At 41.3% G+C, this 27,762-nt stretch overlaps 2 protein-coding genes across 3 annotated transcripts; one reads left to right on the top strand and one right to left on the bottom strand.

Annotated features, from left to right (window-relative positions):
- The first annotated feature begins 3,987 nt into the window (after nucleotides 1-3,987).
- On the top strand, nucleotides 3,988-14,247 carry tbx21 (T-box transcription factor 21). The gene is made up of 6 exons (XM_088439135.1): nucleotides 3,988-4,454; nucleotides 11,165-11,319; nucleotides 11,392-11,513; nucleotides 12,090-12,248; nucleotides 12,327-12,388; nucleotides 13,186-14,247. Exons 1-6 carry the CDS (start codon nucleotides 3,988-3,990, stop codon nucleotides 13,934-13,936), a joined length of 1,716 nt encoding a protein of 571 aa, XP_088295261.1. The 3' UTR covers nucleotides 13,937-14,247.
- Nucleotides 14,248-16,071: 1,824 nt separating this feature from the next.
- Nucleotides 16,072-27,676, bottom strand: osbpl7 (oxysterol binding protein-like 7). Of its 2 annotated transcripts, XM_088438805.1 has the most exons (23): nucleotides 27,578-27,676; nucleotides 26,822-26,975; nucleotides 24,198-24,372; nucleotides 23,989-24,132; nucleotides 23,867-23,920; nucleotides 23,419-23,532; nucleotides 23,096-23,327; nucleotides 22,914-23,032; nucleotides 22,658-22,747; nucleotides 22,338-22,361; nucleotides 21,923-22,076; nucleotides 21,740-21,834; nucleotides 21,507-21,675; nucleotides 20,955-21,101; nucleotides 20,744-20,880; nucleotides 20,492-20,629; nucleotides 20,050-20,113; nucleotides 19,889-19,967; nucleotides 19,681-19,825; nucleotides 19,431-19,581; nucleotides 19,225-19,351; nucleotides 18,091-18,213; nucleotides 16,072-17,988 (listed from the first exon to the last, which is right to left on the bottom strand). In XM_088438805.1, exons 3-23 carry the CDS (start codon nucleotides 24,327-24,329, stop codon nucleotides 17,880-17,882), a joined length of 2,547 nt encoding a protein of 848 aa, XP_088294931.1. In that variant the 5' UTR covers nucleotides 24,330-24,372; nucleotides 26,822-26,975; nucleotides 27,578-27,676; the 3' UTR covers nucleotides 16,072-17,879. The 2 variants fall into 2 exon arrangements, with proteins under 2 accessions (XP_088294931.1, XP_088294932.1); XM_088438806.1 differs by lacking the exon at nucleotides 22,338-22,361.
- Nucleotides 27,677-27,762: the final 86 nt, after the last annotated feature.

The raw sequence follows: 27,762 nt of genomic DNA, 5'->3' as shown, positions 1-27,762 counted from the left end.
TCAAATCAACGGAAGCCTCATTACAGTGATTACAAGATCCTGGCCCACAGCTTTAAAATCATCTGGATTATCAGTTTTATTTGTCATTTTCTGATGACAGTTAAAATACACAAACAAACTTGGGAGGAAAAGATTCAACTCAATTAGAAATGACGATTCACAAAGCTTCACTTGGGTATGATCCAGCTTCAGGAACATCATGTTTTTTACTCATGCGAACCTTTAATGACCCGCGCGAAAGAAAATAAAGTTGCCGGTGCGAAGTACAACCAACCAGAGGCCTTCTCCGGAACTATTTATTTGATCAAAGTCAAAAGCTCCCAGTTTAAAGGAAAACCAACACTTTTGATGAATAATGACCATTCCTGGGGCTGCTACTCCGCTTCAGGACCTGGACGACCCCATAATTTACAGAGCTAAGAATTTTCTTGAGCTGACTCAGTCAGGAGTTGAAGATGGAACCAAAATGGATTAAGCAACAAGACAATGACCCCAAAGATTCTTGTAAAACTGCTGCTAGTGAGCTAAAATCTTTCAGCTTTAGCTGTATTAGCTTAGTAAATTAAAAATGGATTTTGAATCCTAATAACAGAAGCACTTTAGGTAAAATTAATATTTACTTTTTTTGTTTCGTCTTGCATCATGTCATACGATCTACTATGATTATGATCGACTGGTGGATCGCGATCAACGCGCTGAGCATCTCTGTTCTAGAAATTGATCCAATTTAAATTTTGGCGATAATTTTGTCTGGACACTTTACAAACTTTCAAGTGACACTATATCATTATATTTACAGTATAAAAAGTGTTTGAAGTGAATCTCAAATGTCAATGAATGCTAATATAATGCTCGTCGATGTTAGCATACCGGCCATTTAATGACATGTAGTATGCAATAAATAGCTTTCCGTCCCCAAAAGTCATTTGGGTAAAGTGTCAGTGACCTGACATGTTGATGAGGGTCAACTGGAGGTCACTCACTGTCCCATTACTCATTCGCCCTCCCTGAAGCGGCGCTGTCACTCAAAAGGAGGGCAGATGGAGACGTCACCTAAAGCAAGCCAGGAATAGAACTTTTTTGGAATATAATCTTGGTAAACAATAGGTGCCATTTTGTTTCCAAAGTAGCAGAAAGTGAAAGCTTGTTACCAGAAATTTTGCGAGATCATAAGAAGAAGGATTTTTTAAACGTGAGTTCAAGTCCAGGTCCAGAATGACCCGCTGTACTGTATGTAGCATTGATTAGCGGCTAATAATAGCCGCAGGAAGTGGCAGCGTGGTTCCTGCCGAGGAATACGTTTGCGCTTCACCAAGACACACTCGCGCACAAACACGCACCGCGCGTGAACTCTGCTAAGTGTTCACTTTTTTTTTTCCCTCATTTGCCAACATATCTGCAGTGTCCTCCTCCTCCCTCGCTTTTCACAGCCTCCCCAAGCCCTCTTCACACCCGACCTGCGGATCGCTATCAACATATGTCGCGTTAATGATGAATCCGTGCCAGGCTGACACTGCGACAGGCATTCCGGATACTTCTAACGAGTGATGTTTACATGACTTCTGATTACGAGGTACCGCCTGGCTGGTGCCACACCTGCTCACGCTCTAATAGACTTACAATGAGGCCCAAACGCCAAGTACAGAACATACTGTACGTGCTAACTTAGCATGCTATGCTAAGTGTGGTTTTACGGTACCTTAGCGAGGGCTACAATTGGTATCCTATTTCATTCTGCCCACCAAAATGGATACTAAACAGTCATTTTCAGAAGGGAAAAGTTCATATTTATGCTATAATTATTGTAATTTTTTTCTCGTTTACACTTGATATGTTGAAAAAACATTATTTGTACTAGCTATCGGCTTTTTAACCGCTGAAAATGGTTAAATAAGTTTAGTATCTGTTTAAATTTGGCCAAAATCTGATATACCAAGGGATAAATTCTAGCTCTCGCTGAACTAAATTAAAGCCAAACTTAGCATAGCATGTTAACTTAGCATATAACATGTAGGCACAATACACAACACTGTCTAAATACAGGTATAGACCAAATATTACCTTTTTACTCGTGAAAATGGCTAAATAAGATTCATATCAACTTAAACGTGGACAAAATTTGACATCAGTTTAAGGATATAAATCGTAGCCCTTACTAAGCTAACATTGAACCAAGCTTGGCTTAGCATACAAACTGAGCATACAACTGCTAGCACTGCTAGCTAGTCAACAAAATATAAACATTTTGCTGCTGCAAATAAAGCAAGCTTAGTATCTATTTAAATGTTGACAAAAATACGATCCTAATTTACAGAAAAATCATAGGCTTTGCTAAGCCAACAGAACCAAGTTAGCATATGCTAACCTAGCATGTACTAGGAAGGCACTATACTGATTTTACTTGGCTAAATTAATTGTATGCACACAGAGTGACATTTTAGTGAAACGCGGCTAATGATGTAAATTTCAGAACTGCATGACTCACTTTCATGACTTTTTGCTCTCATTTTTTCCGCAACCTCTGCTGTGATGTTGCTCAAGCTAGAACCCCCCCCCCCAAAAAAAAATCCAGTCTGTCTAACCGTGTCTTGATAAATCGAGCATTTACAAATCAGTGTGACTGAAACGATCGTTACACAATTAATAAGTTGTCATCGCCGGCATGCTAAGCACTCAAGTGGCGTTCGGGTGAAACCGACACCGGCACGTTGACTTTGATTTACGGACTTTGTGTGCCCACCCACTTCGACACAATGGATATTTATGGAGGGGGCGGATGCTGTGCAATGGAAAGGCACAGCTGACTTAAAACACAAGTGAGAAAGAGGCTACAAACATTTATGAATGACTGAAGGAAAGATTTTCCAAGCTGCTGCAATTATTACCAAAAACTATGTAATAATAATAATATATATAAACGATTCGTTATTTTAATCATTTTATTGAGGAATTGCCTCAATAATTGCCTCTAATGCCTTTGGGGGTGCTCAAGCAATTTTTACATTTTTTCTCGAATGATTTTTTTTCAAGTGTGATATTTTTATTCTAAAACGTTCGGTCAGTCAATTGTTGACACAATTTGGGTTATTTTTGATGCAACTGTTTTTGAGGATCATTTTCTTTTTACATTCTAAAAACGGTCACAGACCATCTAAAAACAGAACTAAAATAAATCAGGTCAAAATGGGAATACGTGAACTTTGGAAGCAACTTATTTCACTGCTTATATTTACAATTAATTGGGTTGAATGTAGTTGAACAACAGTTGAAAAAAAAACCAACTCTGAAATCAGTTGGGCCTTTAAGAACCCAAACGAGGACTAAAGAATTTATTTATTTAACCCCAAAAGTTGGCTCAGTCCATTTTAGCTTTGAGCTAATTGTTTAAGAGTACAATATATTAAAAAAAAAAAGAAATTAGGTGACAAAGGGAGCATCCAAATTTTCAAGTCGGTCATTTTTGTTATGTCTCTCAGTTAATAGCGGATGCAATTTGAGTTATTTGATCCAATTGGAGGGGAACGTTTTTCTTCGCAAACATTTTTGGGGTCAAAAATAAACCACAATGATGTTTCTCTCTACCTGAATACGGGAATGGAATTGAGTTAAAAAAAAAAAGTGCAAAATGATTGATTTGATCTCGCTTGGCTGGAAGTTCACCCCCTTTCCTCCTTTTGACCCCCGAAGCGCCCCTGACGTCGCATTTCCGTTTGGAGGCTTGACACGATCAATGACTCTTGCGCGCGTGCACGCGTTACACACACGCGCGCACACACACCTCCGCGACAAGCGCGCGCATTAAAACGTACACATCGCACAGCAGAGACAGTCAGTCAGTCACCGAGAGAGAGTCGCGTTCGTGCCCCCCTCCCCTCTGAACCCCCTCCCCTGCTCCCCTCACCCACCCCGGCGGAAGGTCAGGATCAAGCGCATGCACCCGCGCGCGGACGCCGACGCGTCACTTATGATTTTGTCGGGGCGCTGCAAATGGGCGGCACGGGCTGCAACGTCTACCTCGGCATGTTGAGCGGGGCCGCCGAAGCGGCGCCCGGCCCGCCGCTGCCCAAGAGCCCCGAAGTCAACGGGCACGCGCACCGCGCCGGGGCCAAGGAGCCGGCCGAGCTCAAGGCGGGCGGCTTCTACTACCCGGACCCCCAGGACGCCCTGGCGCTGCAGTATCACCCGGAGCAGGCGCCCCAGCCGGCGCGCTTTTACGGCGCCTGCCCCTACGCCGGCCCGGGATACCCGGACGGCTTCCCCGCGGCGGGGAAAGACGCGTACCCGCCGTCGCCGGACGCTTTCGGGGCGGCCGCGGGGGGGTACCAGCGGCCCGCCCTGTACCCGCTGCCCGGCTTGCAGCTGTGCGGGAAGACCCAGGCGCTGCTCAACAACTACCCGCTGTGGGCCAAGTTCCACAAGTTCCACACCGAGATGATCATCACCAAGCACGGCAGGTCGGACCTTTACGACTTTCTTCAACGTTTGCCTTCGCTCGCGTTAATAACGGGGGAAACTGACGAGGATGCTTCCGCCTCACAAAAACTTCAAGCGCTCCCGAGCAAGCGTATTTGAAGCGTATTAAATCGGACCGAGTTCTGCGCTCCATTCGAGTTGTAAAAGTTCACCGGTAATCGAATGTTGACTTGTGAACAAGCGCTCCGCATCACAAACACTCAGCAGGCGTGAAACTTCGAGGTTCTGCTCTCCATTTGAGTTGGAAAAATATTGAGATTTTAACGGATGATCCACATCACAAAAACTTCTTGAGCAGACATAAAACTTGAAGCGTTTTAAATTTGACCATTCAAGATCTAAAAGTTCATTAACTAAATATTTGGACACGTTGAGGCTTCCACATCACAAAAACCTTTGAGACACTTTTGAGCAGGGATAAAACTTCAAGCTTTTTAAACTTTAAAGGCAAGTCATGCGCTGCATTCAAGATGTAAAAGTTCATTAATAATATAGACTATTGAGATATTAACAGGTGCTTCCACATCGCAAAAACCTTACACAAACACTCACAAGCAGACAAAAAATTGAAAGCTTTTTAAACTTGTCCAAGTTCTAAGTTCCATTCGACAACTAAAAGTTCATGGGTAACAGAATTTTGAGACATTAACAGGTGCTTCCGCGTCGCAAAATCTTCACGCAAAAAATTCACACAAAAATTGAAAACTTTTTTATGACTAAGTTCTGTGCTCTATTTGAGACGTAAAAGTTAAGGGATCATAACAAATTCAATAAAGACATGCACAGATGCTTCCACACCGCAAAAGCCTCAGACATAAACGCACTTGAGCGCCACAAAACTTAACAATTCTTAAAATTGACTTTGGCAGATTCTTCCACATCACAATAGCTTCAAAAATAAATGCGCTTGAGCAGACATTAAAACTGATTAGCACCTTTTAGAGTTTTGAACTTTATTCCAGATGTGGAATGGGATCAAAATGAATGATAGACACTGGCAAGTGCTTCCACATCACAGAAAAATTAAAATAAACACTTGAGCAGACATAAATGTCAACAATATTTAACGTTGACTAAAATGTGCTCATTTGACAGGTAAAAGTTAATGAAAATGATACTAAAGAGAATACTGAGACACTGACACACTTTCACGTCACAAAAACCTTAGGAAAGAAATGTGTTTGAGCAGACACAAAACTAAACAGTTTTTCCTGATTATATTTTTCAAGCTCTAAACTGTAAAAGGCAATGAAAATGATACAAATTAATAAATACAATATAGAGAAAGTGGCGGGTGCTTCCACATCACTAAAACATCTAGAATAAATGCTCTTAAGCAGACATAAAAATTAACACTGTTTAACGTTGACCAAGATTTGCTTTGAGGTGTAAAAATGAAAGAATTACAAAAAATACAATATTGATACATGGCCAGATGCTTCCACATCACAAATCCTTCAGAAATAAAAGCCATTAGCAGACGTAAAACTTAACATTTTTAAAAGTTGACTTTTTCTGTGATTTATTCCAGAAGTAAAAGTGAATGATAAAAATAATCAATGTGATACCGAGACACTGGAAGCCGCTTCCACATCGCGTCAACTTTAGAAACCAATGCATTAGCGTAACTTAAAAATGTAATAACCCGTTTTAAAGATGACCTTTTTAAGTTCTGTGAAAAGTGAATCATAAATATAATATTGAAACATTGATAGACATTTCCACAACCGCGGTTGTCAGATGCTGGTGTATAAATAGTCTTCATTATATTGCAAATATTGAAAAAAAAAAGACTAAAATAAGTCGTTCCAATGTTTAAAATAATAATAAATATTGAAATAATGAATCATATAAAGTAATAATTTCTTTTATACATGTTTGTATTAAAACCTAATCATTATAAATAACGATGCGGTTGAGGCACACGCGTTCGTTTGGAAAAAAAAATTTGTAATCATCATTTTCAAGATGACTACAATTATGATGGAAACTAAACTCATATTGAGACATTTAGAATAACATGAAAAATAGCACTTCTCATAGTGTACTCACAAAAAACTTTAAAAAGAGCTTTAAAAAATTGATATTAAAAATTATTAATTTAGTTCAGTGCTCACAATGATAATTATTATTATGAATAATATTGTCATGTTTTTTGACACAAGCTTCCAGTTCACAAATTGCCGTTAAAAATAGTAAATAATGCATAATATTAAAATATTAAAGGTGACAAGAGTATATATTTATATATGTGTGTTATTATAAATTATGTAATTATATTATTTCGTTTTAGAAGAAAAAAACATGATTTCAACTTGATTTAGAAATACATATTAACTATACTGTAATAATTGCACACTGACATCAAATTCATTCTTCAAATTCAATCATTTGAATTCATGATTCCCAGATATTAATCACATTGGAAAATTAGGTTTCAAAATTATTTTTCACAAGGTAACTCATACTTTTATGGCGTTTTATCATTTCAAAGTATCTCTAAGAAAAAAAAGTCGATGTTTTTCCCCTCCTCTTCGCCGTATGACTGAAAAAAAAAATATAAAAGAAGCTGCAAATCTCAAAATATCTCAAGCATGGTGAAAATATGACAATAGGAAAAGATTACCAAAAAAAAGTGGAATTTTAATTTTTTTTGCCTTGACCATCCTGATTGATGCGCAAGTATGTCAGGTAGTGATTCAAACACGTGTAAGAGAGAAGTTGAAAAATTCTCCGGGGATAAAATGTGAAAGTTCTTCACAAGGTGCTTCACCTTTGAAGACGCTTTGAGGCTTTCCACGCGCTGGACACTTTTTGAAGGAGTCCAAAAAAAATAAAGAATAAAATCATTTGCGAGTCCACCAAAAGGACGCCGAAGAAGCCGACGTTTCTCAGCGCGAAAGCGAAGCGCGTCGGCATGTCGTCGTCTTCAAGGACGACTTGAAACGCTTTTTAGTGTGAAAATTAAAAAAGGACAAATTCCATTTTATTTACTGTGGGGCGAGCAATTAATCAAATTCAAATGGACAATTGAAAGCAGCTGCAATTTAAAAAAAAAAAAAAAGAAAAAAGAACTGATCACATTTTAACTCATTCAATGCCAAAAACGTATTTTTTTAATGTTTTTCTAAAGTCTAAATTTGCCAAGGTGCTTCATCATTTTTCTGTTTTGTTTTTGTTTTGTTTTTTAGTTTAGTTAGTCAATCTAAAAATGACTTTACTACTTAATTTATTTACTTTAAGGAAATTTTAATAGCAGTCAAAACGTCATTTTTGATCATTTCAAACCGAATTTATTATTTTTTATTTTTATATATTTCAAAATGGGTCCCAATTGACTCGTCTATATTAGGAATCAGGTGAAATCATTTCACACTGGTAAATAATATATTAGTGTTGGAAAAGCAGAGGCTTTTGTCATGCAAACAAGTGGGAAACATCGCCCCCTGGATCAAAAAGATCAAGCATAATTTACATTTTTTTTTAGGTGTCTTCCCACAAGTCTCAAAGTGGGGAAATTGAAGTGGGCGCTGTTTTCTATTTTAAGTCCTCTCCGATGACTATCAGCATGTCAGTCATCATGAAAATATTTCATTTGAATATTAGAAAGTCATCTTCTTCTTCTTCTCCCCCTCCCAAAATATAAAAAAGCAGAAGTGCGACCATGTCGAGTTGTGACAGGTCACTTCCTGTTCGTGCCGTCTTCGCAGAAACGATGAGCGAGCCTGCGCCTCATCGTAGGGGGGGATAATTGGGGGGGCAAAAGGTTTTTTTTTTTCATTTATTATGCATTATGGGGCGAAAAAATACAATTCATCTCCGCATAAGTTTAGCCCTCATTAAACATCAATGATAAGGTGGCACCCAAGCACTAGTTTTGTACTCGGCAAGGAAGTTTCTCCCCTCACTTTATCTGAGTTTCATCAATGTCCATTTTGTCTCAGTAAGACAGCATGAGACACTAGGACTTGGTCAGCCAGCTCCAATAAATCAACAGATAGATACCAAATATAAATGTCCTCTACAGTGGACTCTAGGACTTAGCAGGTTAATTCCAATGAGTAAAGAAAAATATACCAAACCAAATAACCAGTATAGTGGACACTGGGAATTAGACAGCTAGCTCCAGTGAGTCAAAAGAGAGATACAAAAGACAAATGTCCACTACAGTGGACACTAAGACTAAAGAAAAAATGATTTATTTAAAAATATTTTACAAGCCCGCCATGAATTTCAATATGTAAAAATAAATCAGCAGTTTTTTCAATATGTCAAAAATCATAGCGTCTTTATTCGCCACTAGATGGCACCAAACCTGATATTCAATCGAAATAATCGGAGAAAAATTGGTTGATCTCGAAATAGCTCCGCTTTTTTTCCACATTTAGTGTATGACCCTAGTGTGCTGCCATCTAGTGGCCGATAGAAAATTACACCAAAAATGGATTATTTCATATTCCAATTTCAGACACAATTGGGCGCAGCTCCACACTAATTCCGATGGCATTTAGACCGACAAAGGTTCTTCTGAAATATTTAGCGCGTTTAAGGGGTCCCTGGACCCAAAAGACTATTTATAGAGTTCCGTGCGGGCTGGTGGCGGCAGCTGCAGACTGGCACGTTGCGGTCACAGACCATCAGGCGAGCGCACGCGGTGACAAGAACCCGACCTGAGCTCCTGTCCACACGTATCAGCGGGTGCGCCCGTGCGGAAACCCCCCCCCCCCCATTTCCTCTCCCGTACATTCCGCCCCTTTGCCGGATCGCTCCTAAACGCTAGCAGCGCAGTTCCGCCGCATTTCCCCGAGCTCTTGGCCGCACTTCCGAGGTTTGCCGAGTGTCTGCGCGGACGGACGAACCGCCGTTTGGCGTTAGCGTCAAGCGTCGGAAGATTCTGAGATTTCAGTCCCGAAGGTCGGACTTCCAAGACGCTCATGTAAGGATCAAAGTTTACATATACAAATACGCCATTTTAACACGCTATAGACACAGACATTATCCAACAATATACGTAAAAAAATCCTGCCTTAAAATGTACCTTATAATACGAACTTCCATCCATTTCTGTAGGCGTAAAAAGCAAGATAAAAGAGTGAAACGTTAAACAACATCAACATTTTGCTGCGACAAAACAACAAACCCAGCTCGCCGAAACAAAATGGCCGCTTCAGTAGCTAGCATCTGACCCAACTCATTAAAAGCAAACTTAACGTTAGCTTAACTGCGCATTTAGTGACAAAGGAAAGGCTAAAAGAACACAAGTCTAAAATGGCCGCCCCCTCAGGTGCCTTGGCGGCCCGCGCCAAACGCTTTCCCGCCTTTACACACCTCACTTGCTCTGGCGCCATCAAAGCCCCCAGGGAACAATTACATACATTTGCATAAGCGCGCTTCACAATTAGCTAAACAGCGCTGTCAGCATGCAGCAGAGTCACACGTACGCAGCTAGCATCACATTGTCGTAAGCCATTTCGCATTCGCGTGCTAACAGTGCGCTCGAGGCTTACGTTAGCAAACGCTGTCCGAAATCGTGCTCAAAAACATCCGAAAAGGAGTTTAATTATTTAATTTCGGGGCGGGAATTTTTACGTGATCATTTTTTGAAGTATACGGATAAAGCGGGGTCGAAAAATGGCTATTACTAAATTAACAAAGCACAAAAGTAATTGATTACTATAGTATTTTAATGTATTTAAGTACCTTATCGATTACATTAGGTAATCAATTGAATTAGCTAATGTCTTACTAAAGTAATCAATCACTCCAAATGTAAATGATTACTTTTGGTATGTTATGTAATCTAGCAGTATGTAATCAATTACTTTAATACTTATTTTAAATTATTCCCTTTAGCAGATTAGCATGTAATCAAATCCTAAAGTTGTTGATTATTTACTACTTGCTTTGGTACCCCATGTAATCAAGTACTATTTTGGGTACTAAAGCACTAAAATAATTTATGTTCCATAGTATGCAAGTAATCAAATACTACTTAGATACTAAAGTACTAAAATAACATAGGTTTCAGAGTACTAAAGTAAGTAGACTTTGTAGCACCCAGCTGTTCCTTGTAAATCTCAAACGATGTCCTTGAGAAAAAGCGCCATTGGAATTTAGCTTAGCTTAGCATGTAGCATTAAATAACCTTAAATAACCTCCCAACTGTTGGTTTCACTAAATATCAGCTCTAAGAAAAATTTTATTGTGAATCGTACTCGCTAGCTGTGTTAGCCTCTTTAGCCTTTTAGCTAAGCTAACCTAGCCTGCATTTTAGCCTATATTAATGAGATAGTAAATTGTTTGGATAGTAAATCATTTGGTTTCAGCAATAATTACACAAGAAGAAAAACATTTTGTTGGACTTACTCGATTGAAGCAACAGCAGAAGACGAAAAAAAAAAAATGAGCCGACACAACACTTGGACGAGGAAGAAACCGGACTTGCCGCGAACTGGGAATTGAAATAGTTTACAAGGGAAAGAGGATGAGGCCCAGGTGGGCTGAGAATTAATATAATTGGCTGAAAACGGAAGGAAAGGGAGGGGCTGAAAAGAAAGATGCCGCAAAAGCACCTTGAAGGAGGGGTCTCAAACATGCCGTCTGTGGGCCACTTTTGGCCCGCGGGTTGATAAATTGCGGCCCCCAGTTTGACATCAAATTTGAACCTGAAATAATACTTTTGTTTTGCCAGGAGGATGTTCCCGTTCCTGAGCTTCAACATCAGCTCGCTGGACCCGTCGGCCCACTACAACGTGTACGTGGACGTGGTTCTGGCCGACCAGCACCACTGGCGCTACCAGGGCGGCAAGTGGGTCCAGTGCGGCAAAGCCGAGGGCAACATGCCGGGTACGAGCCGTGCCCCGGACCTGAGATTAACCCGTTTCATTTTCAAGAATTTTTGCCATGTGATCCACGCAGGAAACAGGATGTACGTGCACCCCGACTCGCCCAACACGGGCGCCCACTGGATGAGACAGGAAGTGTCCTTCAGTAAACTCAAGCTGACCAATAACAAGGGAGGAAGTAACAATGTGGCACAGGTAGAAAACCACAACTGCTATTTTTTATTTTTTAATGTTCATTTTATAGATTTAGCGTCATCTATTTACAAACCTAAAGCTGTGAGCAAAATATTGATTTTAAACTGTAATTGTCATTTTATAAGCAAAATGTAAACCCTATGGTTGATTTTAAATGATTTCCATTCAGTTTTTGATCCAGGGGGAGCAAAGAAAATGTATGAAAAATGAATATTTTTAAATGAACAGGTTGCAAGAGGTTTCTAAAATGAATTTAAAGGTTTATCTCAAGTCATGAATGGGTAGCGTTAGATTTCAAATATGGCTTCATGAATTGAAGCTTTTATTTGAAATATAATTTTTAAATACAACACATGCTATCTACTTTTTTTCATTATACTGTAGGTAAAAAAAAAACATATATATATGTATATATATATATATATATATATATATATATATATATATATATATATATACATACATATATATATATATATATATATATACATACATATATATATATATATATATATATATATATATATATATATATATATATATATATTGTATACAGTAATTTTTTTGTATTTTTAGATGATCGTATTGCAGTCCCTGCATAAGTATCAGCCGCGCCTCCACGTGGTCGAGGTGAAGGAGGACGGCAGCGAGGACGCCTTCCACGCGGCCAAATCGCAAATCTTCATCTTTCCCGAGACTCAGTTCATCGCCGTCACGGCCTATCAAAACGCCGACGTGGGTCAAACGTTTCGCCCGATAGATGAAGCGGGAAATAAAAAATGATAACATGTCTTTTGTGTGCCCGTCTTCCAGATCACGCAGTTAAAAATCGACCATAACCCCTTCGCCAAAGGTTTCCGCGACAGTTATGACACGTGAGTACCGTCAAATGAAAAGAATATGAAAAGTCTACACACCCCTCAAATTTTGGGGTAGTACAACTGAGATCGAGATAAACCACCTCAGTTGTTTATAGTTTTGAAAGGTGATGCAAAAATAAAACCGAGGTAACGGGGTTGCGAAAGTGCACACACCCTCAGATCGGTGGTGGACATTTAGAAAGAACAAAATTGCCACCATTTTAAGGGTCTCCGATTAACTCCCAAAAAGTTCAGATGTTCAAGTGGGCTTTTTTTTCCGATGACATAAACCCTTTTTCTATAGACTTTTTCTATAATTATCATTAGTGTATTTTCATGGAAATGATGCACATCAAAGCGTGTTTTGTCAAAATGTGCTGCAAAGCAAGGAACTGGTGCGTCTGCTAAAACAGGATAAGCACAAAAAAAAAAAAGACGAGATGAAATACAAGATAAGATTCTTGTTTTCACTGCGGTCAAACAGACAACGCATGATGGAAACAAGATAACGTTCGTCATGTACCGATTTGTTTTCGGTAAATTACAGCAACGATGTCTATTTTTTCAACGATACATTCAATTCATTTGCTTTTAGTAAGTCTGACACCTCGATTCAATTTCAGCAAGTTTAACCATCAATGTGAAGTCTTTTTTTTTAATTTAGCGTCATAAGAAATAAAAAATGAATGCGAGTACAATAACTGATTACAGTAGCCAGCTAATACAACACATCTAATACCGTACCATATGAAATTTTAGCATATATTAGATGTGTTCTAATGAAATTCTCCTCCCCCCCGCCGCCCCCCTAGACTGTACGCGCCGCCCGACCCCGAGCGCCTCACTCCCTCCCCCACGGAGAGCCAGCCCATCCTGCAAGGGGGCTGCTACCCTCCGAGCTACCTGTCGGAGCCGTACATCAGCCCGCTGCCCCAGGGCCGCTTCTACGGGCGGGAAGCGGGGGTAGGCGGCCCCCCGCACAAGGACGCCCCCTCCAGCCCGGGGCCCCACTGGTACCTGCCATCCCAGCAGGCCGTGGCCCCCAACCGCCTGGACTTTGCGTCGTCCTTCGAGGGCGACTTCTCCGGCGGCGCCATATACAAGCCCTACCCCCTGCAGACCCCCCCGCACCCCGCCCTCAGCTACTACCCCGAACACCCCTTCACCTCAAGCGGCGTGTCCGCCGCGGCGGGATGGACCGCCACCCGGGCCCCGCCTCAGTACGCTAGTAAACCCGCCCCCGGCCTGGCCTGGTTCCGCCCGCTCTCCGCCTCACCCCCGTCGCCCGCTAACGGCAGGCCGCACGCCGCCCCGCTTCACCCCGCCCCGCTGGAGCCCCTCCCCCTGGCCGACAAGGGCAAAGACCCGGCCGGGCCCGAGCAGCGCTGGCTGGAGTCGGTGAAGACGCCCGACTCGGTGGACTCGGCCCCGTTTGAGGGCGGCGACGTCAAGAAGAGGAGGGTGTCGCCCTACACGTCCAGCACGGAGAACTCGCCGCCGCCCAATCGCGGGGCACAGCTGTGCGACAAAGACGCCGATTACTTCAGCTATTATACCCACTGAGCCGCAAATTTTGCCCCCCGGCCCCCGCCTCGCTTCATATCCACTCATTCGCTGCCGGCCCAGTTAAAACGGGAGCGCCCAAACTGGATCTTTGACGTCTATGGTCGTCGATGGCACCTGGTAAAAACGGATCTTTGAAATGTGCGCCCAATATACTAGTACACGCTTTGTCCATGCTAATAAGACGATTCAGAGGGGAAAAAATATCAATTATCAGTGCAAAAAATGTAATTGCCAGTTATGCCACAAGATGGCAGCAAAGCAATTTGATCTCATTTTGTGGAAAATTAGCGAGCTATTTCCGTGTTGAAGTGATTTGAGGATTTTCCTTTAGAACGGGGGGGGGGGGGGGGGGGGGGGTCAAACTCGTTTTAGCTTGCGAGAGGAGCAATAAAACCATAGTATATATTTATATGACTTCAAAACAGCAATTATTCTATTTGAATATTAGTCCAAAATTGTACAAGCAACAACATTACTATTAATAGACCAGTTTGCGGGCTGTATGTTTGATACCATCGCTTCAAATTAGTCAAGGAAAAGGGTGTACTAGTATATAGAACTAGAGATTGCTATCAAGGGTATGGAATAATCGTCGAAATGGATTTTTAGCACCCCCTCCCCAAAGGAGGCGGGAACTTTTTGTGCTTGCATTTTCAGCACATGACTGCTTCTCAGGACTTGGCAAATTCTTGGGGTTAGGGTTGCCACATAGAAAACCCTTCTAATCCCAAAAAAGTGCCCCCCCCCCCCCCCCCCCCCCAAAAAAAAAAAAATAGGTAGTTCAATTTGAACAAAAGGAAGTCTAAAAAAAAAACACTTTTTGTATGAAAAATGATTGCAGGGATGTCAAAAATATGTGATATTGTCATATGCATCGTAATACCACACAATCAAATTCTTATTCTGTTCATTTCCCCGAGCAGACTACATTCCATAATCGAGCAAATAATAAGACAGGCAATAAGAAAAAACAAAAGGTAATTGGTCTTATTTTCTGATCCCAAGCCCAGAAAGTATTAATTTCGTATGGCGGGGGTCCACTGTATGTATTTTATGTGGACAAAAATGATAATAGAAAATGTCCATTCATTTAATGCAATTTAAAGAAAAGTCCTAATTGACATTGTATAGGGGACCAAAAGCATCTTTTATTATTCTACTTATCTTTATTCACGTAGTTATTTTTGCTTTTCAAAAACCGATTTAAAGCTGACTGCAGCTTTTTGCGATGAAATGAGACCAGGCCGACGCACATATCAAAAATCTACATTTAATTGATTGTTTTTAAGTTATATAGCATGATTTTTGCCTGAGAATAAATTTTCCTCCATGCAGCTCCTGAGCTAAAATTACTTTCACATCCCTGCTCGAGTAAGTCCTAAAGTCCTCAGTGGAGGACATCCCAGACTTCCCAATGAGGTCTTGTGTTTAATTGCTGTCTCGCTGAGACAAAATGGACATAACATTGGACACAAATTAATCAGCTGACTGTCAGGGAAATATTGTGTAAAACTACATTTTTCTACTTGATAAATACGGTGATCTCAATTTTTCGGGCACAGCTTTGTATCTCGTCCTTTTTTTTTTTAAATACCCTAACTAGACCGCGGACACCCTGTTTATCCAAAGTGTGAACATTGCCCTCCCCAGCCCGAGGAAAAAATAAATCCAAACATTTGGAGAAAGTGACAGAACAGAGGTGAACGCAAAGGTGAATCGATGGTTGGCGACAGTTACCGTAGCAACGGGAGGGGCAGGGGACTGGCGGGGGTTATCGGCATCTCTCACGGTGCGTTTGTGGCCGGTGGGAAAGACAAACGTTGCAGGCTGCGGCATCTACTTCTTCTGCGGTCCAAAGAAATGTGGGTCACACACACCTGGAGCTACACAGACACTTGTCACTGCTGTAAACAGGAAGTGGAAAGTGACCACATTGACACCGTGCCCCTTCCCCCAGGTGGCGGGCGGGTGGGGGGGTGTCAGTCTGTCTGTGGGAAAAGCGCCCAGATGACTCTTTTTAATCAAAACTGAGTATCTGATGACATCACTCACGTGATGATCTCATTGAACTAATCTGACATGACATAAAAACAAAAATAATGCACTTACTGCCCCCCCCCCCCGAATTTGTTTTTTTTTACAGTATGTTTTCAGGCAGCTAAATGGTTAGCACGTCTGCCACGCAAGGTTTCAATTCAAATGATTTGTTAGCTTCGTTTAAGGCCCAAAACGTTACACGTGAGTGAATGGTGGTTTGTTTTGATGACGAGTAGCTGTGGCTCCGCCCACATAGTTGAAGCCCCTTCAATTTCTTTTTTTTTTGTGTGTCAAACCATTCCTTTGTGGCTTTAATAATGTGCTAGTTTACAACATCACACTTATTTATTTAAAAAAATCATAATTATTTAACCCTCCTGTTAAATTTGGTTGTAACAAACAGCAATAATGTCCCCGGGTCACTTTGACCCGGGAAGTATTCACTCATCCACACGTGTCTAGAATGTGTATTCGATTATTTGCTTTAACCAGCATTTTTTGTTAATTTCTCAAGGGGTAATATTACAGGAGTAATTCCTCTGGGTCAACTTGACCGCATGATAAAAGTTGCAAAATGTTTAAAGAAGTAATGCATGCAAAGGCTATTGTTAACTAAAACTACAATCAACTTTAATTGAACTTTCAAATGGGTCAGTTTGACCCACAACATCATAGGAGGGTTAAAAACTCAACCGCCAATGAATGAGGGCGGAGCTTAGTATATTGTTTGATTGAAGTGGTCGAAATGATCATTTCGACGTCCTTTTTGTATTAACAAAGTATTTTAGAGCCACAGAAGCATGCCCAGTGTGTTCAGAGGCGATGAAAACAGAGGACTCCATGTTGGTTCTGAGTGTGTGACCCATTGGGTTCAAAGGTTGATTTATCCATAGAAATGATTGGATGGGTGCAGTACCATATGTGGCTAGCAGTAAGCGCACTTCATGGACAGTAGGGATTGGGATTAGCAATAGGTTGATATGTTTAATAGTGTAAAACTATAATAAGTGTGACGTTACTTGCTGGCGCATCATTAAAACTGCAAATAGCTTTTTATAAGGAGGCACTAAAACTGGAGTATCTGTGTGGGTGGAGTCTAACGTTAAACCCTGCCCCACACCACATGTCTGATGTGATTGGCTAGTGGGTACTGTGTTGTCATGTTTTTTTTTTTTCGCGATTACAATCAAACCCCAAGCAGCGTCCCACATGTAAAATAATAATGAAAAGCAGCTGCTGCATATATTTGAAATGAGCAATAATAATCCTGTTGTCAATTGCAATTTATAATGTGAAATTTGTAAAAGGGACAAGTGTTATTTATTCAAGGTGGCACAATTATTGTACTGTTGTTTTTTTTTTTTATTTTCTATTCAAATAAAGCTTAAAGGAAACGTAGTATGGATTTTTTTTAACAATATGTCGAGCAAACCTTCCATTAATTTACGTATGTGAATGTTATTTTTTTTTGACCAATCACATTTCAGCATCTGTGTTGCCGTGCCAATCTAATCTGCCAATGGCCTTCAGAAACAGTAATGCCAGTTGAAGAAACTTCAACAATATTGTCAATTGGATCGTTTGTCCAACTGATCAGGCTAGCTAGCAAGAAAGCTAGCGCTTGATGACATCGGCCTTCTTCCGTCCTCCGATTGGTTTGTCCGAGCCAACTTCCAAAAGAAGTCAGTTTCACATAATAAGTCCCAAAAATGTACTTCTAAAAATGAGCTCAATCTTTGTTCTGTAAAGATTACAGTGAGCTTTTTTTTTTTTTTTTATACATACATATATAAAGAACTGGTGATGGGCTGCCATGATCCAGCCACGGCTGTTTTCAGCACATCATCGCTTAGCTCTGCAGCGAGTCACTTGAACTTTTTTTTTTTTTTTTGGTGCGCTTACATCACCACAGCGTTAAACATGGAAGCTTTGCAAAACCAGGATCCTCTCTGAGTTTCCAGTAAGTCCCGTTTGTCAACCACACGTCGCGCCCGCAGGAGTCTTTGGCTTTTCTGAAATGACAACACACACATTCAAATTGTTGCTTGAAATCAGCGGAGTTTCAAACAAAAGAGAGAGAGAATTAGGTGTTTGTTTGAGGACGGCGAACTGACATGAAGAAAGCCGGGACGTGCTCCTCCCCTTTTTTGCTCAGCTCCTTCCTCCGCTCCCTCTGCAGCTCTTCGATCTCGTCTTTTTTTTTGTCCGTCTCCTCCACGCGGCCTTCCTCCAGCATCCTGCTCATCGGAATATCAAAGGCAGTTCGTCAATGTCGTCCCAACTTCCTGTTTGTTGGGTTTGCTACTTCCTGCCTGTGTTACTTAAGTTCTGTTTGTTTGTAACTTCCTGTTTGTGATTCTAACTTCCTGTTTGTATGGCGCTTCCTGTTTGTGAATATTACTGCTTGTTTGAGTTTCTAACTTCCTGTTTGTGAGTGTTTGTTTGTTTGTAGATTCCTGTTTGTGATTGTACCTTCCTGTTTTTTTTCCTTTTTTGTAACTTCTTGTGTGAGAGATTCTACCTTCCTGTTTGTGTTTTTAACATTCTGTTGGTAATCCTTTTGTCAACTGTTTGTGTTTTCTAACATCCTGTTTGCGATTCTAACTTCCAGTTTGTGTTTGTAGCTTCTTGTTTTTTTTCTAACTTCCTGTTTGTGATTGTAACTTCCTGTTTTTGAGTCGAACTTACAGGTTGTGATTCTAGATTCTTGTTTGTGAAATTAACTTCCCGTTTCTAACATCCTGTTTTGATTCCAATTTGCTGTCCGTGTTTCTTCTAATTTCCTGTTTGGGATTTTGACTAGCTGTTTTTGTTTCTAATTTCCTCTTTGTGTTTCTAACGTCCTGTTTGTAACTTCCTGTTTGTGATTCTAATTTCCAGCTTCTTGTTTTTATTCTAACTTCCTGTTTGCGATTATAACTTCCTGTTTTTGATTCTAACTTCATGTTTTTTTATTTGGAGTTCTTGTTTTTATTCTAACTCTATCTTTGTGTGGTACTTCCTGATTTTTTTCCGATAGTGATTGTTGGGGATTATCGGCATTTGCATTTTTGCATTTTATATTTTTGTCCATTTAATCTTCACGCTTAGATTGGAAGAGGAATAAAAGCTACTCATCTATTACAAAGTAGTCAAGTAATATTTGAGTCATATTATTCGAAAGTGACAATAATGTATTGAAATATTGAACTAGTCTCTTCACATCAGTCTGTTTGTATTTGCATTGTGAGGTTAACAACTTCTCTGACCTCTGGTCGGGGCGCAGGCGACTGTCAGTAGGGGGCAGCAATGGTTTGAGGTCCTCTGTGAGCTGATTGAGCTCCATGGCGAAGGCAGAGAAGCCGTAGTAGATCAGGTGGTCTTTTGGTTGAGGATCTGTTGCATCAGACAAGCGTCGTAGATGAAAATGAGAAGTAAGGCTGCTTTAAAAAAAAAAAAAAAAAAAAAAACTCACTTGGCTTCCAGATGCATTTGGGGGTAGGCAGCGTGTCACAGAAGATCCCCTCATGCCACAGACCTCCAAAGCGGTGGATGATGCTGCCGCTCTGATCCAGCACGGTGCCCTGGACTTCGTTCTTGTTGGCCTCAGAGCCCCAGTAGCGAGACTGTGGGGAAAAAAAACCCATCTAAATAAAGGAACTCTTCTCCTCTGAAGCAAACTCACTTGTTTGTTTCCATTCAAATGTCTTCTGCCAGCTGCCCACCTTGACAAAAGTGATCTTGCAGGTACACACGTTGCTCTTCAAGTTGCGGATGGTGACTTCTCCGTAATGTTCCAGGTAGCGCTGCTGACTCAGCACGTTGTGGATGCACGTCACCACTTTGTTCCACTCGTAGTGATCTCCGTATCTGAGCACAAGAAGCAGACGAAGCTCTGCCGAGGTTCTCCTGACTTTATGCAGGTTCGCTTACCTGGGAATGGTGACGTTCACCATTCCCGTCGGCACGATCTCCAGCGACTTGCCCCAAAACTTGTTCTTCCACCTCTGGTCTGTTTCGAGAGATAAAGAAGAGAAAAAGCTGAGCTGACGGCGGCTGTTGCGCCACTTTCAATTTGAATCGGGAAGCGTCACCTTGCCAGAAGGAGAAGTTCTCGGATTCTGCATGGCAGGCGGAGATGGGGGGATGGTGGCACACCTGATTTATAAAAACATCAAAACGGTTACGTCGCCAACTCACCGATAGTCTGATTCATAAGGAGAGCGCAAAATACGGTCAATTACATGAAAAGAATTAAATTAGTTAGACTTGAATTAGTTGACTTGTTAATCATAAATACATTTTTACAATTTTTACCTTATCTTCTTTCTGTATGAAAAGCACAGCTAATCCGTACTTTTATTTTTCATTTAAAATGAGACCTTTCCGCACAAAACTTTCCAAGCCCCTTGTGGACATTCTATGGACTAAAGTATTGGGACACAAATTTCCCTCCAATCAAGTAATCAATCGGTCAAGAAGATGCAGCACTTTGATGCTCTTGAATCAGTTTGTTTAGTTGTTTTGTGCGCTGACCTGCTCGCTGATGAAGCGAAATCCGCGGTCGTCCCGCACGCACTCGTAGGTCTCCCCCAGGATGGGGTTGAAGGGCTTGTAGCGGCTTCGGAAGGTGGCGGTGGAATAGCCTGAGATGGCGAAGGCGGCGATGTACACCTGACGGGGAGAACATTTCTCATTATTCACTATGGCTTGTTTTTTTGTCTACTAGATGAATAACACTATCGGATGACATTGTGTGTGTGTGTGTGTGTGTGTGTGTGTGTGTACCATCCTCTGGTAGGGGTCTGCGGTGTCACTGGCGGTGTCCAGTAGCTGGCTATACTCCAGCTCCTCGCACAGTCGCTGCAGCAGGTTGACAGGCTCGTTGAGAGCGGCAGGCATGGACACGCGAGCAAGGTCTTTACCTGCGACACAATATGTAGTGTTATTTTTTTACAGCGTTGATCACCATTCAAGGGCGGAGTCCGTTTGAGCGTACCGATGTTATTGTAGAGGATGGCCATGAGGCCCACGTGACTGTTGTCCGGACACGGCGCGGGAAGTTTCGTGCGTCGGCCGCTGCTTTTTGGGACGGCGCTTTGAGGAGTTCTGGAAATGCTGGTGCGGTACTTGCGGGTAGCGGATACTGTCACGGACAGGAAATGGAATCGTTTATTTGGCATGTTCGATTGCGGATGGCAAAATCACATTTGGCTCATATAACAGTCTAGAAAAATATGGATTGAAAATGGACTGATCATTTTTAAAATGATCAAAAAATGTTTAAACCCAAAATTGTTTTGAGTTCTTTTTTGGGGGGAATTAAAAATAAATAATCTATTAAACAACGCAAATTGGGTTGTTGTTTTGTTTTGTTTTTTTCCTGGGTGAAATTTTCTGGCCTGAAAGACAACTTGAGATGAAGCCAAAATTGGATTGTTTTGTGAGTTATTCGTTTCTGTTGTTAAAAGGAAAAACAAACCCAAGTCAAAAAGTCATTGGTCCCTTTTTGACCTAGCAAAGGCTAATCTCTCAATTGCAGTAGACTCACAATGTCCTTCCTCCGGCTCCGAGTTAGACGTGCTCGCATCACTCAGCCCGGACTCGTCCGACACGTCGGAGGAACTCCCAAGGAGGAAATCATCGCTGGCGTCGAAGTACTCGGCCGTGGACTCGGCCACCGAGGGCGGCCTGTGGGATGAACGCCTCCCCGCTCCCACCTGCAGGAGGAAGAGGAGCAAATCCAGCTCGCGTTCCTTTCCAGGAGAGCCTGTGGAGTTTCACCTCATCTGTGGAGATGTTGTTGTTCTCCCAGACTTCCCGCAGCTTCTGCTTCTCTTGGCACAACGAGTGGTGGACCGTTTGGAGCGTCGCCAGAACTGATGAAGAAGAATATAAACACTTTTAGACCTCAACTTTTACGAGAATTTTTATTCCTAAACCTAACCCGAATTGAATGTGTGCTACCTCGCATGGACACAGCACAGATGTCCTGCTGGATCTTCTTGCCCTCTGCGGATGAGGCGGCGTTAAGGGGCCCCAGCTGGGAGTAGACATAGTCCGGTATGGATGGAACGGAGGCGCCAAAGTGGGAGGAGCTACTCAAAGGGCTGGAGGACAACTAGACAAAAGAGCACAATGCTCAACTTGGTTTCTTCAACAAACAATGCTAAGAACCTACGCAGAGAAACTAGTCTACAGCCCCACGGTTTCAAACAACACTCAACGTGTCTCCATCCTCATAAGGATCCCAAAATCACCACTTTTTGACAGTCTTGAGTGGCTAAAAGGGGCAGAGCTAGACAGTGTCTAGTACTGATTGGTGGACATGGAACTCTCACAAAACTGTACACATCTCCGGATCTCCCTACTAAGCACTCACCGATTTTGTCATCCTACGAACAGGCTTTAGCAATAAAAAGACAGTAATATTTTATATAAATATATTTTATCTACATCTATCTATCTGTCTGTCTATCTATCTATCTATCTATCTATCTATCTATCCACATTCAATGTGGCACAAGCCTGGTTTTGTGAAAACACATCACATATATATATATATAAAATACATACACTAAATGCATATTTGCAGACATATATCAATTAATGTATATATTGTGCTAAAAATATCTAGTAAGTAAGACTTGTAGTTGAGTAAAAGCTGTGTCCCAATACTTTTGTCCTAATGTGACTTCTCACCATTCCCAGCGCTTCTACTCTGGACAGGGTGCGAGAGTGTCCCCACACTCTTCCTGGCTTTTGCTTTTTTGGCTTCTCCAGGGAAAGATTCTGCATTCAAACATGCATAAAGGTTTTGAAGCGTTATTCTTCTGATGTACAGAAGTATCATACCTATCTATATAGATTGAGGGTTTTTGCTTCACTTTATGGACAGTAAAAGGTCAAAAAATGGATAACAAAACAGAAGAAAAAGAGCAAAGGTACACATAGGCACCTGTGTGCTGATGATACGCTGCAGTTCCCCGTTGCTGAACGTCTGTCCCGCCTCCAGCAGCTGCAGCCTCTGGACCAGCCGGTTCAGTTCGGAAATGTCCAAATGGCACCGGTTCAGTTCTGGAAGGAGACAGGAAGGGAGGAGCTTGGTGAAGCGGCACGGGAAGCACTGTGGCGGCGTACCTTGAGCACAGGTGTCCGGAGGAGGACTCTGCTGCAGCCACGCCGACACTTTGCTGTTGACTGCAGCCTTGGCCGAGGTCTGCGGGAAAGCCACGTCGGGCGTGAGCGTCAGCAGATGTCCGTTGTTGTGGACGACGGCGTGTCCCGCCGCCGCCGCCGCCTCGCTCTTCTTGTATGAGCGATGCGCCTGCAACTTGGTCACCCAAATGTAGAAAAGCTCGTGGTTCTTTGCCTTCAGTTGCACAGGGAAAAAAAAGACAAGTTATACTACCGTAAAGTATATATGTGCTTATGTTTTAAAAGTATAAATACATAACGTTCACCTTCATGTGATACAGAATGTCCCCTGCGTCCAAGTCAATCCGGTTGGACTTCTTGTTAATGGACATGACAGCACTGCTAATGTCCAAAGAGCCTTGCACTCTTCCTATGGACACCTGTTAGCATCTTGTGTTAGCATACCATGTGACTTATGATGTAGCATTTTTGTTCAAATGTGTTGAGAGACGGTATGGTAAGTATGAAACATTTGTTGTATAGAGTTAGCATGTGTTGTGTTTCACGTTGTTTCATTGTGTGATGTAAATATAGATTACAGGTTTCTGTTTACACCGATATTGTTGATGTTTAAGTCGCATGTGTTAGCATGACGCATTAGCATAACGTGCATTATTACCGTTTCATGTGTAGCATTTCCAAGATGAGTTAGCATAACACATTCATGGGAAGATGTCTTTTCATGATACTCTTTGATATTTGATATGCACTTACATCCTGTTGATTTTTGCAGTACCTCAAGATCCCTCTCTCCAGGACAAAGTATCGCTGTATGAAGAGTAAGAAATAGTTATTGTGAAAAGGGCATTTTGAGGAGTGTTTTTATTTATAGTCACCTTGTGCCAGCCTTTAAGCGGCCACTTCCTCCTCTTGAGAAGATAACCTTCACAGACGCCCGGAGTGCTTATTTCCTGAGAATGTTCCCCGGCGGCGTTGGCTTCGACATGGACGTCGTCGACCACTTCCCAGTCTTTGATCAGCTGAAAGGAAGAACTTCTTATTATGAAACCCGTTAAACCAGAAGCTTTGACATTTTGGGCCTCACCTGTCGCGAGTGTCGAGACGACAGTGTGCTGCTGCTCCGGGATTGAGGAGCTTTGGCCCACGTGGGCGACGATTTCTCCAGGCCGCTCGCCAGCGACTGGCTGCGATTGAGGGCCGAGCCATAGGAAATCATTTTGGAGTTGCTACGACCTGCTCCGATGTACTCCGCCGAAAACCTGCGAGGGGCAACAATCATTATTTAAAGACGCTGTAAAGAGGATTGAGAGAAAATAGAGTGCCTCGTCGTCAGCCACAAGTGTGCGTATGTTCAACAGAGGAAACGGGACCGCGTGGAGGTGGAAGAGAAAAAGTCTATGTCAAATATCCAAGCACGTACTAGACCGGGGCTTAGGGATAATTTAGAGTGCCTCGTTGTAGAGAGTAATTAAAAAGTTCTGAAAATGTCCGGTGTGACAGCTACTATTACCACTATTTTTCAGAGCGATTGCAGTACGAGTATGTAAAACTTAAGTCTTTACTGATTCTAAGTATTGATACCACAAGTACTTTTGATACACAAAGTAGCCAACACAAAAAACAAGACTTACATATTGCAATATATATATTTATATTATATTTTATATTATAATTTTTTTCTTAATTCAGTTCACAGGGTGGTAAAAAACACACAAAATATATCTCAACCAATCAGATTTATATAAATTGTTTCTTACTTGCGCACAACGAGACACGTGCCGTTATTAGCGGCACGGGCACAACTCGGCGTTTCCCAGTGCGGCTGGCAGGAGGATTACTAACTTTGTCCTAATTGGTTTTTCAAGCGGACCTTTTTAGCAACACGGGTAACTACATGCCGCAATGCATGCGTTCACACATACTAATAGAAAATAAAATAAAATTACATTTGTTTGACCTTCTTTTTTCTTTTGGGAATATGAGTGACCTCTGATCGCCCAAATCATCCCACAACAGGTGCACATGCTTTCCCTTCTGTTAAGTGTCCCAATACTTTTGAATCCCATGTTACATAAGTGGGATGAGAGGAATTCCAATCGCACAAGGAGGAAACGATCAATTTAATCAATTAAGATAAATTTAATTCAGAATTTTGAGAATAAGGACAAAATTATGAGGAGTATTCTGATTTCATTCTCAGGATTCTAACTATTTTATCTGACTTAAAATAGGAATTCCCACTCTATTCTTAAAGTTCGAACCCTCACTATATTCTCAGGATTTTGACCTTAAAAAATTATTCTAACTTTACAGTCAGAATTTGAGACTAGTCAGAATTCTGACTTTAAAATGAGAATTATATACTGTACATATATATATATATATATATATATATATATATATATATATATATATATATATATATATATATATTTGTGTGTTTTGTTTAAACAAACCAGGTTCCTCATCTCAAGCAAACAGGATGGTAGAATCATTTCCCGTTGCACTGGCAAAATTGAGCCACTTCGACCTTTTTAGAAGATTTCATCACTTTCTTTACACCGTGCGGTCGGTCGCGATAAGAGGATATCTCAGCACCATCTCGCTCGTCAACACCGCAAATATTTTGAGGATAACGTCCATTCTGAGCGGCCGGGCTGACGGAGGGGATTTCATCTAAAGCCTTTAAGATGACACTGCACCCCCACACTGCAAAAACACCCCACCAACTGACACACTGAGCACACGATATGATGGATTTTTATTGCTACTGATAATTACAAATAATTATGCTCTTACCTAAAATGAGTGATGTCATGTGGTTGGATATGTTTTCTTAATAATATTGCCAAGATATACATACTTAACATGGGTGAAAAATAATACATATGTGTTTACATCTAGTGAGTTTATTAAAATGATTGCTGCTTATTATAAAATAAATACAATCATTTTGACATTTTTTGAGTGTGCATTTCATTTTTAAGACACACATTATTCGACGAGATTAGCAAAAAAATATATATTTGTCAAACTTCATGAATTCAAAAATTCTTCAAGTATTAAATGAGTGAAATCTACACTATCATTATTTTAACTGCAATGTGTCAAATAGTCACTTATTTAGGTGACTATCTTTTATAGTTATTCTTTAGTTACAAGCAACCAAAATAACAAAATATTTAAGATCACTTTAAACGTGTTCATTTTCCTAACGATTGAATTACAATAAATTAAAAGTAACACTATTCACTATATGAGCCAAAGGAATTAAAAAACGGCTAAAAGAATGCAAAAAATATTGCAGGACTCTTGAACATGTTTGGTGGGCCGGATTATAAACAAAGTGGGCTGTCTGAACCCGATCCTGACCTCTTTGATGAGTTGAATCGTGTTGCTGATTTCTGAAGGATTCAATATTATAAAATGACACTAATCTAAGCATATTAAATATTTCTACGCTCCTGAGAGCCAGCCTATTCCATTGTGTCCACTGTATTGGACATTTTTTTTTACTCACTTGAGCTACAATATTAAGTCCTAGCATCCTCAATCGAGGACATCCTGGCCTTTCCGGCGACGTATTTGGGTGCTGTCTTGCTGAGAAAAAACTGACACGGACGATGGACACAAACGAATGTGGTGGCTCTCAGGATGATCTTTTCTTTTCAGTTCATCCCATAAAAACAAAAATAAATTTCTTCTTACCTGAATGTCAGCCCCGTGGATCATGGTCCGTCCTGCACGAGCCACCAGAACCAGAACCAACAGGTCCTGTGCGCTTGTCATCCACTTCCGCGCGCACGTCACTCAGTTTGCCATACAGGATGCGCGCTCACGAGGATGCGCGAACCAGGACGTCCTGGACGTGATCCGCATTAGTGGGAATTACAGAAGGTGGGGAGGGCTGGGAGGGGTTCTCTTGTGCACCTCAGATTGCCTACCGCGCGCTAATCTGAGGATTAACCGGCCAGGAGCCGTCGCCGTTTTTGCTCTTGTGAGACCACGCCACCTACAGGCCGCATGGCGTCATCACAAATTGTATATGATGTAGCACTTACATTAACTTCATGTGAGTTACAATTTAGAGGTACACTTGTTAAATAAAAGGAGAATTTGTACTTCAGTGGTGTCTTGAGATACGAGTAACGCATTTTAAAAAAAATCTCAGCCATCGTTTGGCTAATTAGGATACATTTGATATTATAGCGCTGTACGGTTGCAGTGAAAGCACCTCACACGAGAAAACAATCACGGTTTGGTTAATAGTGAACTTTTTTTTCAGTTGAAGCATACTGCCAAACAAAACAAAACTGGTCAAAAAGTGGGGACAGAAGAAAGGAAGGAAAAGAAAGCAAGGAATGAAATAAGGAAACAAGAAAAAGAAACAAGGGAACTATAGCTCTGCTATTGGTAATTTACTTTAGCCCGAATGCGAACAAAAATACTAATGCAAATACTTACAGGCATATAGTCTTGATCTTCGGCGAAGAATGACTGCAGCTTACTGGGAACGTCTCCCAAGTAGAACCCTATTGAAAGTATTGTTTCCCTCACAAAATTCTGAACTGTCACATTGCTCCAGTTATAAACTCATTCAGTGCCATATAGACAAAGATACGTTCTAGCTAGGCTGAGTGAATGAGTTT

The sequence above is a fragment of the Hippichthys cyanospilos genome, chromosome 17 (assembly GCF_059441005.1).
Source record: "Hippichthys cyanospilos isolate Australia breed blue-spotted pipefish chromosome 17, RoL_Hcya_1.0, whole genome shotgun sequence".
NCBI lineage: Eukaryota > Metazoa > Chordata > Actinopteri > Syngnathiformes > Syngnathidae > Hippichthys > Hippichthys cyanospilos.
Note: the sequence above shows the minus strand (reverse complement) of the source record. Positions and strands in the feature narration are given on the sequence as shown.